Source organism: Pseudorasbora parva, chromosome 11 (assembly GCF_024679245.1).
Source record: "Pseudorasbora parva isolate DD20220531a chromosome 11, ASM2467924v1, whole genome shotgun sequence".
In the NCBI taxonomy this organism is placed as follows: domain Eukaryota; kingdom Metazoa; phylum Chordata; class Actinopteri; order Cypriniformes; family Gobionidae; genus Pseudorasbora; species Pseudorasbora parva.
In genome coordinates, this window is record NC_090182.1 from 10,876,761 (window position 1) to 10,889,410 (window position 12,650).

The window sequence follows — 12,650 nt, forward strand, 5'->3', positions numbered from 1 at the left end:
GATTGATGAGAACTGTTAAAATTCTGTGTATATTTAGTCGGTATCTTGTTAAAAATGTTGTGCTGTCATAAAATTGCAATTTAACTTTTATTTAATTTATATTTTTACTGTCAGTACAGAAAACTATTTTTTTAAAAGAGACCAGACCAGGAAAACAGCATTCAAGCATATCTATCTACATATATATGTGCGGTGGTGGTGTACTTACTCTGGATGATAAAGCTCTACATGCTGAATATGACATTGAGTGTGTCATTCACATGTACTGTGCTGCATACTTAACAGGTGCTTTACCTCATGAGCGTTTATTTTAGAGGGAAGGTCAATGTCATTCTGTGCCATCCACCATAAAATCAGCCATGCATGCTGTCTTAAGTGGCTGATGAACAGCTCTGTGTGCAGGTCTGGCTGGTGTCTGAGTGTAATCATGGAGGGAAGTGTGGCTGTGGAGTCCGTTTGGAGTCAGAATTCAAAAAAAAGAAAAGAGGATGGACGGCGTCATGGAGCGACACTGAATCACTTGACAGGAAGGTGAAGAGGTGAAGTCACACAAGGAGAGACATTTTCTGAAGAAAAGGTGAGTGGTTGCCAGGGTGATGCTATGCAGTTGCTAAGGTGTTGTGCTATGTGGTTACTAGGTTGTTTTGGATGGTTGCTTACTGAGCCAAGTCAAAAGGGCTATCCTCAAGTGTTCTAGCCTCTATAGATGGCTCGGTGTAAATTGCATTTCAACTCAAGTCTGTGGTTTTGCCTGCTTTATCATCCACTAAGCCTGTCATATTGTCATAATGAAAAGCCATGATAATTGACTTTTAGCAAGAAAAAAAACAGATAAAATAGCAAAATGAGGGAGAGAAGTAGGAAAATCATGTGTAAAATCAACCATTGTTATCCCCCACTTTCAGTTTTTTTTTTTTTTTTTTTTAAGATTTGTGATTTCCAGCTTACCATACAATTGCACAAAGAGGCAAGCTACAGCATTATTATATACACCAGCATGGCACAGTTACTATCCTTTGCTTTGTTTTATTGTGGGTATTTGTCTTTAAATAGGTACATTTCTTACCATATGATCTTACAAGTACACCTAATATGGCAATCACATGCAAATGCTGAATATGACTGCAGATCAGTTGGTTCATTCATCAAAAGCAGCTAGTATTTACACACCGCTGCAGTCCTCAGGATCACAGTAATTACTCATTGTCAGCTCTCAGCCAGGTGATTAGCACCAAGAAACAATGGCTTTCAGTTTATCCCTTGAGGAAGCCTATTGTTTCTCAGGAGGGACAGCGTCCCCAGAATGACAGTGATAAATAGTAAGGCAATGACATTATCGTCATCCACATCTCCTAAAACCACGTGTGCTTCTGTCCTTCAAGAAAGTGTCACCTCATAGCTGGACGGGTTTTTGATCCTTTTGATGAAGGTGCTTTAAAATCTTCTGATGGGTCAATTTTTGAAAAACCACTTAAACAATGTTAGATATTTTGTTGATTTGTGTACTACTTACATTATCCCAAATGGTTTCAAGAATGTTTAATCCAGAGAAATAAGCCATTTTAACCAGGACATGGCATATCAATGACATCATACCCACTTAACCCTCAATTTCCGGTTTTATTTTGTAGAAACCATGGAAACACAAAAGACGCTTTAATATATAATGTGTTTTATTAAACAGATGAGCAGCTGTTTGGATACATTCATTGACAGAAATTGAATCATTCTTATAAAGTTCAACACAGTTAGTCTTATTGTTTAAATCTTATTTTCTTGATTTACCTCGAGTACCATGTTTTACCATGCCTAATATCAATCTAGTTTACTGCAGTGTGCAAAAAGTGTCTCATAGAATCCACCAAGCGAACACACAGAGTAGCATTATAACATAACTTTCAACACACTCAAATGTATGTAATATAATAAAATAGTACTGTGTTGCCCCACATACGCATGAGCGGAAAAAGCAGAAGCGCTCGTCTGCAGCGTAATAAAAGCTCCACTGCTCTCGATCAATATGTCGCGCTTGTCTCTCATTAGTAATCCAAGTCCTGTTGGATTCTTTTCTACCGGCTGTAGAGGTGAAGACAACAACTCCCATGATTCCATGAAATCAAGGCATCATCAAGCTATGCCTTTGTTTTAAATAAGTGACCTCTAGTGGCGAAAAATTACATATTGTGCCTTTAAAATGTTATATTTCTTACATTCTTACATACAAATTTTAAATCTGTGGGTCAAATCAACCAATAAAAGTTTTGTCACTTTCATTCAGAGTTGAATAATGTGGATATAAGGTAATTGTATATACTTGTATGCACTGGTAAAGAAAGACTATTTGTATGAAAAACAAAACAAACAAAAACGACTATGCAGCCCATTGTACACATGGCGTTACCGCATTACAAGCCAGGTGTAGTTGCGCCCACAATGCATTGTGATTGGATTGCTGAAAATGCGCTTGGGATTTTGACCACCTTTACAACTTTATATAATGGAATCTCATCTCTTATCAAAGAAGGTGCTTTAAAACTTTCTAAAAATATCTGTTAATTTCTTTGAGCAAGAAATGAGAGAAAGTATGTTGAATTATCCATCGTTGTTTTACAAATTCTATAAATGGAGATTATGATTTTGTGGCTATAAGTGCAATCAGATCTCTATCCGATTCCAATAGACACATTGAGAATGAAGCTGTAAATGCATTCTGCTAAAAAAATGTCAGGTGTAAAAGGGTTTAAAAGTGTAAGAGGTCATCACCATTTGGACTGTTTACCGTTTGATAGTTAAGTTTAGACTGACCTGGTTGGCATTCTGAATTACTTACTGTTTACTGTATAGTAAGTAGATTAAACTTGTTAATGTCGCTCCTTTATATGTTTTAATGTTGCTTCTTATTTCTTTTAATTTTCTATCTTTTGTTATTTGAGTTTGTTCAGCACTTTGGTTAGTCCTGTGGCTGTTTTAAATGTGCATAATAAATAAATGATCTGAATCATACTTATCTGAGTAAAAGAGTATGAATCAGTTATAAAAAAAATGTTTATACGTTTATAAATTCAGCATTTATATCAAGATTTTACTACAAAACATTACCAAATCCATTAAGAAACCTTAAATAATTGATAATTAAAAACACTTATTTAAAAATGTCACACGGAATTGCAATCTATTGTTTAGAAATACAAATCAATTTAACTTGAGCAGAATTTGATATTGTTTTACAGACTGTCTTTTTTATTTTCAATGACAAACCTGACAGATTGCACTTACATATGGCCCCTAGATGGCGGTGTAGTCTTCTGGGTTATTTAATATAGTGCTTCTGTCTGACTCTCTCTTTCTCCCTCCGTTTTAATGGTTTGGCAGAGATAATGTGAGAATTACAGATAATCTGTGTTTATTCCCATGAGACAATCACATTGTGTGCCTGCTCATTATTCACTGTGCCACAACATGCAGACATTGGAGTCCAACTCAATTACACCGGATAGTCATTTAGAGAGAACATTATACTACACAACAGCATACATAAGCACATAACTAAAAGAACAAACCAAAATTGCATTTCTCATTATCTTTTTCTATGGGTTTATAACATATCCTTGATTATATCATTTGATGCTCATTAAAGTCTCCTTGCTCTTTTCATGTTTGAATTATAGTGCCGCTGTCTCTTTAAAAGGCAGGACCGTGTGGTTACACCTCCACTCCCTCTCTCATTCTGTAGATGATGTCACTGTGGCTTCCCTTAGACCTTGGACAAATGATGTGGGTCTCTTTTTGGCGTTCCTCCTCTTTCCCACCTCCTCTTTCTCTCTCTCTCTCTCTCTCTCTCTCTCCCCCAGTGTCTACATCTCGTACTCCACTGCTCTCTTCATCAACAGAGGGACAGCAGCTGAGGAAACTTGATAGCACTCCATCCCCTTCTCTTGTCCTCTTCCCTTTTTCTTATTCTCCCTCTTCTCTCATCCCTCTATCATTTTCCTGCAGCGATGTAGTCCTTTCTCAAACTTTAACAGCTGTTTGGCAGTGAAAACCTTGACTGACATCCATCACTCCTGGACCTCTATGGATTCGTTGCCTGCTTCTTTTTGAGATCTTTCCATAGTCGCCTTTCTTCATTCGTCTTGTTTACCCTGTCGCTTTGGTGTGTTTGGATCATGGCCATGAAGGAAACTATACTCCCTATCAGCGAGGTGTCAAGTCCGTACCCGGAGGTTGTGGAACTCAATGTGGGCGGCCAGGTGTATGTCACCAAACGCTCCACTCTGGTCAGCATACCTGACACCACCCTCCACACCATGTTCACGCGATGCAACCCGCACGAGCTGCCCCGCGACAGTCGAGGGCGCTTTTTCATCGACCGCGATGGCTTCTTGTTCCGATACGTGCTGGACTTCCTACGGGACCGCCAGCTCGTGCTACCCGAACACTTCCCGGAACGGGAACGTCTTCAACGCGAGGCCGAGCACTTCCAGCTGGGGGAACTTCTGAGACTCCTGGGCCCGCGTGTAGCCAAGCAAGGCTCGCTCAACGACGAGGGCTGCCAGAGCGATATTGAGGAAAGTTCACAGAGTAGCGAGTTGGTGACTCGAACTGGAAACAGTGCCTCCAACTACGTGACTTCCTCTTCCACCCTGGACAAAAGGTCAGGATTCATTACGATTGGTTATCGGGGATCCTACACAATGGTGAGGGATAACCAAGCCGATGCTAAGTTTCGGCGAGTGGCACGGATCATGGTCTGCGGGCGTATCGCTCTGGCAAAAGAGGTGTTCGGGGACACTCTGAATGAAAGTAGGGATCCTGACCGTCCTCCAGAGAAATACACCTCACGCTTCTACCTGAAGTTCACCTACCTGGAGCAAGCGTTCGACAGATTGAGCGAGGCTGGGTTCCAGATGGTCGCCTGCAACTCAACCGGAACAGCTGCTTTTGTTAACCAGTACAGAGACGACAAGATCTGGAGCAGCTATACAGAGTACATTTTCTTCAGTAAGTGACAGAGCAGCTCTCGCAAACCTGCCTGCGCTGCACTCTAATTTCCTTTTCATGTATCCGAGTGTTCCCAGCCTCTTTCCCAAGAGATAGAGGGACAACTCAACCCCCAGCTTTCACCCTCCAACCACCACCAAAAAAAGAAAGCATGCACTTCATTTTATGTGTGCATGCAAGAAGGATTTTTTTAACCATTGTAGAACAGGTGTGACTTGGGTACATTTGGGTAAATTGGGTTTTTCTGCTTACTGCATGCAAATTAAATCTAAGCGTACTTGAAGACAAATTTTAAGTACTTGGCATCCTTGCACAGTGTTTATTTTTAAAGTATCAAACTATTTTTAATCTTTATTAAAGAAAAGAAGACATTGTAGGGTCCTATAAAGGAATGATTCCAGTCTTTTGCATGGCTCTATTTTGATCAGTTTCCAAGATTGTTTTTTGACATTGTTTTGTTGACCGTTATTGACTCTAATCTTTTGAGTTAAAGTGTTTTTTTTTTGTGTTTTTTTTAATGTAGCTAGAAAACACAACTTGATAACGGCTAATGAGTTCCTTTAGAATCAAGTATACTTGATGACCCCCAGGCTGGATCTCTTTCTTTTCCTTCCCAGTCTTTCCTTCTCTTTCACTGTTCATCTGCAATCCATTCCTTTAGCATCTCAAAATCAAATGATTCTCTCTCTCTCTCTCTCTCTCTCTCTCTCTCTCTCTCTCTCTCTCTCTCTCTCTCTCTCTCTCTCTCTCTCTCTCTCTCTCTCTCTCTCTCTCCTCTCTCTCTCTCTCTCTCTCTCTCCTCTCTCTCACACCTAACAACCCCCACACACACACTCTTTCTCCCATTCACTACTCTTCAATATGTAGCGACTTTAATGCTGTAATTCATCGCAGTTCATGTAAATGTGTGTCATAACTGGGACAGCAAGAGCCTCAGGCCTGACGTACTGAATAGAGAGGATAGTACACTAGGCAATCCCACGCACCACTTGTGTCCAATCATAAAGAATCCAAGATCAAAGCCTCCTCATTAGCCAATGTAAATCAGAGCTGGATTAAGCGATTGCTGATTAGTTCATTCTTATTGGCTGCTTCAGGTTTGTCATTCTTAAATTGTACAGACAAGCGCTAATCCACTGCAGGCTGATGCTTTCACACTGCAGTAACTGAGAGTTCACTTTTACAAGGTGTCAGGCAGAATGCAGTCTCTGATTGAGCTGATGTGATTGTGCTCTGGCCAAACCGCTTGCAAGCTGGTTTGATTGATTTGTGATTGATTGTAGCTGATTAATGGTGTTTCTTTTAAACTGTCTTTTATTTAATTTGTTCGGTCCTTGAAACTGCATGAAACATTTGAGCATGTTTTAGCTGGTTCTGTGCATGTGCACATTAAAGCTGAGATAAGGCATAGCTGCGTGGACAGGTAGAAAAGTGTGGAAACATGCTGATAAGAAAAAAAGGACCGTCTACGAGGAAGAAAAATCTCACTTTGGTAGACTTAAGCGAGGTAATGGAACTTCAAGAGCTAATCCTACTGCTGCATGTCGCAGATAATGAGGCTGTGTGTGTGTTTGTGTGTGTGTGTGTGTGTGTGCGAGAGTGTGTGTGTGTGTGTGTGTGTGTGTGTGCGAGAGAGACCGAGTGAGTTAATGAATGACTGTGTGTGTCTGTATACGTCTTTTACTGCGTGTTCGGTTTTAGAAGATACTTGATGAAGATAAAATGTCCATTCTGTGAAGCTGCCTGATCATTTATTGACAGTTGTTTAAAGGTGGTGTGTGTAATTATTTCACACTGGAGTAGAAGTATGTTAAATACTTCTGCTCCAGCATAACGTCCATGAAATCAAAATTTGAACGTTTTTCGGCTTTTAATATAAATATGTTAGCCTTACTGTTATCGATAAGCTAGTGTGCTCCTAAACATTAACAACATTCGTGTTTAGAAGATATCTTAGGGTGCTTCCCAATTCTTATTTGTGCATCCTCGTTTCCTTTCCTCGCTCCTTAGCTCCGCCCCTTCAGGGCGTGAGGAAAAGACGCGAGGACGGAGGAATTGAATCAAGTGAAATTATATATCCTCGCTCCCTTTAACATCACTTTAAAGCGGCGTCAATTAATGATGACACCGCTGGATTTAGTTGGGATTCTTGAACATTAGAGAACTATTTATATTGTAAGCTTCAGCCTCCACACAATACCACATTTGTCCATATTTTAATGAATATTACCAGTTATTATTAACAATGAATTCCAGTTATTAACTGCTTTTTATTCATTGTATAGTATTGGTTTCTATTTGTTTCTCTATTTGTTTCGTTCATGTGCTTTAATATAATTCTGCAACTGTCAGTTGTTGTTATTTGACAAACATTTGTGTCTTGTACATGTAAACATAATAATAATGATGAATAAATTGTGGCACGATATAAAGGGGGAGGAGAAGAATTAATGCGTGCGTCACGTTTAGTCGATAAAACACTTCCGCAAAGGATACTCCAGTGTATCCTCGCTCATGACTCCTCAGGAAGCCTCCTCAGGAAGCCTCCTCACTCCTCCATCCTCGCCTCCTCGTGGTGCAATTAGAGAATTGAGATCTCCTACAAGATGGCTGAGCTCCATCGGTTTCCGGGTCATAGGATGGAGGACGGAGAAGCGAGGAAACGAGGAGCGATATTGAGAAGCACCCTTACTCTCTCACTTCTGTCAATATGGATCAGTGGTTTTGATGACATCACTCTGCACTTCACTGGAACCTAAAGCATCCCGCCCCCTACATTATAAATAGATACTGAAGCTGAGGCTTAAATCGGTTACTTGTTCACACAGTGACTATATTCTACATGATTAATGGCGCATAGTGCACTATATGGGGGATATGGAATGATTCAGACAGTGTAAATATATGCTTTCCATTGGGGTCGAATGAAGTCTGGTTTCGGATTAGTGCCACACGAACCGCCACAGCACTCATTCAGTCTGCTCCGGTCCAAAGTCACGATAGCACAGAGCAGATCATGTGCACAAGCTGATGCAGACCGCAAAACTTATCGGACCTATTTGAATTGTAAAAGGGGAGTAACTATTCGATATGTCTCCCTGTTTCAGTGGATATTACCTCAACACATTGAATAATGCTGCATGTTTCAAAACACTTCTGTGGGCCTTTAATACACTCTAAAAAATGCTGGGTTAAAAACAACCCAAGTTGGGTTGAAAATGCACCGACCCAACAATTGGGTTGTTTTAACCCAATGGTTGAGTTGTTCTTACCCAGCAATTGGGTTGTCTTAAGCAACATTTAACCCAACCACTGGGTTAAAACAACTCAACCACTGGGTTAAAACAACTCAACCATTGGGCTAAAACAACTCAATTGTTGGGTCGGTGCATTTTCAACCCAACTTGGGTTGTTTTTAACCCAGCATTTTTTAGAGTGTATAAAGACACTAAGGTGACATTCCCAATCCCCAAAGTGGGTTTTTTTAGTGACCAAATCTTAACTTCTTTTACATTCTCTCTCCTCGAATCTTGAATATATGGTTGCATTATTGTACAGAGACATAAGTATAAGTATATAGTTTCTTAGACTTGAGTTGTGTGAGCACTTCAGAGGCTGTTGTAGTCAATAGCTGCATCCCGATTCAGAGGCTGCATCCTTCATAGGACTTAAATGGCCACGCCTTTGAAGGCCACAAAGGTCGGAATGAGTGTTGTTAAATGGGATGGTCTAGCCTATGGAGGATTGTTCTTGTTGCCTAGCAACTGTGACAGCTTTTGTCAATGAGTGGCAGTAACATTGTATTGGAGTTTTTTAAAAGTTATATTAAACTGTCTGAAAACAAAACAGGGTTCACAAACTGTCTAAATATATTCAACATGGTCCCTTTCTGTATAATGAAGAGTATAAACGATATATAATAGCACCTTAATAATATGTCAACATTTAAACCGCTTTAAAGTTTTTTAAGCTGAAAGCCAATACTTTATACTTAATAAAAGTGTAATTCAACAATTTATACAATCCTGTCATTACTGGTGCGTAATTAATTTTGGGATAGGCAAGGCCACAAAGAACCCATCTGTTGTATTCATTGCACTGGAAATGAAGGATGCAATTGAAGGAGCCTTTGAATTGGTACAGCCTTCGTTGTGCCGCTTGTGACAGTCGGTCTTCGAATGTGCCCTTCGAAGGATGCAGCCTCTGAATTAGGATGCAGCCATTATGTTGCACTATCCTCCAAAACAATGGGTGGCAGTGCTGAGCAAATATCAGTTTAATGAGCTAGAAACAGAAATGAAAATTACTTTGCTGAACGTTACTTTTACTCTACTTCATGTATAATATGAATTGTTCATTGGGTATTAGTGGATATCTAGTACAACTAGTATCCATACTGGCTGTATAGCTCTAGTTCTAAACTGTTCAGAAGCAAACTATAGGTTTATTGAATTTTAGGGCTTTGAGAATTTATGGCTTGACTTGTTTAAAATAATTTAATGAAATATAACTGCAATTACATGCACATTTAGAAAAAAAAATGCATTTATTTTAAAATTGCAAATTAAAATGTATTTATTGATCTTCAAACGTTAGTGTATTTTATATGTATATGTATTAGAGCGGTCGATTTAACATGTTAATTTACTTAATTAATTATTGGGGGATGTTTTTTTTTTTTTTTTTTTTTTTTTTTTTAAATGCTTCATACATTTCTCATACTTGTTTGCTGATGAACATTAAGCCATTTACTGCATGATATAGCCTATAGAATGCAGTTAGAATGCCCCTAAAATTCAACGTATCAGGGCAAAAAAGCCCCTGTATGGATTTTTGTCTCATATATATGTCATGATAGTTTGCACACGAGGAATGAGCGCAATATTACACAAATAGGCCCGAATAGCACAAATGTGAAATTGATTTTATACAACAGTTCAATGGAGGTTAATACTGTGTCATATTTTAGACACAATAATGTTGGCTATTGTTTAATTTTGCCAACGAAAATATTACCTATTAAGCCAGAGCAGAACTGATGTGCATCTCCGATCAACACACAGAGGGGATTCGTTTCTGAATGAATCCGCGTTGTGAGCGAATCAATCGGGTGAATCAATAATTCAGTGGCCCTCATGACTTACTCATTTAGACATTTACCATCACCTACTGGCATTTTTAGTTTTTTATTTCGAGTATTATTTCATTAACAAAAATGGCATATTTCCATATTAATATCTCATTAAAGGTAAAGTTCTCACAAAAATGAAAATTGTCATCACCTACTCGCCCTCATGGCCATTGAAGCTTAAAAGTTTATATGTAATAAATTCTATGCTGAATCAAATAAAATATTTTTGTTTCTAAAGCTACTTTTTGTAATGTCTATTTGAAGCTTTTCTCTTTTTAAAACAATACTGACATTAAAGTATCTTTTGGGGGTAATTTTTCAGCCAAATTTGATGTGCAATTAATTTGCGATTTAATTAGATTAACTATCACCATGTCATATACATTACATACACACATTTACACTGTACAAACTTCATGTATACTTACTTTTTATATATGCTAAATATACCTTTATTTGTATAAAAGTATATTTCTATTTTATAATATTTATATATTTAAATATAAAGCTTTTATAATACTATTTCATGGTAGAAAAAAAGCATCTATTCTAAAATTTCCCTTTTGAAGTTGAACCTGACCTGCAACCTTTTTTAATTGATTTTTTTAACAATTGAGGTTTGAGATTTTTTCAAAGTATTTCTCTCATTTTATTTTGTCCCTTTCTCAATCTGTCTGTCTCTCTTCTCTTTATAAATTTTGGACACACTGCTGTCAGTTGTATAATTTGCGTATGTGATTGCAGAGGCAGAAGTGCCGGAGAGCCAGAAGAAAGAAGGGGAGAAGTAATAAGTGAGAGAAAATGAGGGTGAGGGAGTGGAACGGTCACCAGCGGTCCCGACTGTAGCAGGGCTGTCATTCAAGCTTAGCGTGATGTTTGTCCGCCCCGCAGTAGCATCAACGTCGGCTCCTTATCTCTGTCAGGATGCTAATCACAGCTCCGGAGGCTCAGAGGAAGGATGGGACATGCCTCGGCGTGCCAGAGGGGCTTACTGTACAATAGTTGCTAGTTAACAATAGCAGACCCCCCACCATCATACAACAGCCTAACACTTGTCATCCAGGGACAGTGACACATGATTAGTAATGTTTACACAGATAAGCATCACTATTACTATTGCTCATATACTTGAAGTTGGGGATTTGAACAACCCATTAGCCATAAGTATTAAACTGGTGTGGAACTTGTGCTAGAGATATGAACGACTCCTGTGTCCTGTGTGTTGAGGAGAGGGGTGGTGTTACTTTTTTTCATTTCTTAGACTTTCATTGAATGAGGGTCCTGAGTCAAATGCAGACCACAATTTTAAAGAGACTAATTCTTTACAAAATATTGTATATATTAAAATGGTTTTAACTTGTTGGGGGTATATATAGGCTATTTGTTTACTATATGCTTTAAAGTGATTCCAGCAGCAGAACATACAGTTGTTTCAGAGCAAGAGCAAGTTAGTGCATTTTGATGAAAGATTATGAAGATGTTTTTCTTTGATAAACCAGGACCGGGAATATGTAGTAAGAAAGTAAACATTGTCGATTTTGATTTCTAGTTGACTTTAAGTAAAATACAGTCGCTGTCTTTGGACTTGCAGTGGTGTGATTGTGATGATCTATGGTTTAATATAGACCAGTGTTCAGATTAGCTGTGGGCTGAATTTGATCATGCATGTTTGCGCTTGTCAGTATATTTATGTGTGGGAGTGTTGTGAAAGTATGTGTGTGTGTGTGTGTGTGTGTTTTTCCAATCTCACACATCCTCATGCGCTGCTGTTGTGATGCGAGTGTGCGGGTGGTTAACACTCTGTCGAAGGACAAATCAAACCTCTGATTACAAAGCCACGATGGCCTTAACTCACTCAGAGGACGCAAATAAATCTCTGTCATCTGCCCTCCGTCGATCTCTTGGTGTCCTCCAAACCTCTGGATGAAGGAGCTGGAGCCAGTCAGTCATCTCATGAACCGCTGCTCTCAAGCAAAGTAAACAAGCTTGAAAGAAAATTGCTTGGTCTGTTTTCATCTTTCCCTTTGATTTTTCATTATGGCCAAACTCCCCAGGCCAACAAAACAAACTGAAATGTAAAATCTTCGTCTGATTCATGTAATTTTGTTCCTCAGCACAGGAAATTGTGAAAAATACTGTCATTTGGGCAGTGTTGTGAATGCTGAGTTACATCTCAGAGTTAACTGACATCCATTGATGTTTTTTAAAAACTCAGAACAGCGTAACATTCAGTCATACAGGACTGGTTAGATCAATGCCTGTCTGTGTTAGGGAGAGAAGCAAAAAGACGGAAGAGCGAGCAGGTCAAGGTTGAGTATATGGATCTGACCCGCATGAATATTCAAACAAATCGATTCACGTATTCAGCAATTATTAACAAGAGTTTAAACATAAATTGTGAGAGACATGTACAGTGAAACCAGAGATGGATCCAATAACCAGGGACGTATCTTTAAGGTCTGATGCTCAACGCTCACCGTAACACGTTGATAGTCTGAATTGTATGAACGGACCAGAC

General features: G+C 38.9%; 1 protein-coding gene across 1 annotated transcript in view; it reads left to right on the top strand.

The window, feature by feature from the left end:
- Positions 1-3,681: 3,681 nt before the first annotated feature.
- Positions 3,682-12,650, top strand: part of kctd8 (potassium channel tetramerization domain containing 8) — a 35,915-nt gene continuing 26,946 nt past the window's right edge. The window contains exon 1 of the mRNA XM_067456990.1: positions 3,682-5,001. Coding sequence (XP_067313091.1) covers positions 4,167-5,001 — 835 coding nt within the window. The 5' untranslated portion in view covers positions 3,682-4,166. The remainder of the gene's footprint in view (positions 5,002-12,650) is intronic.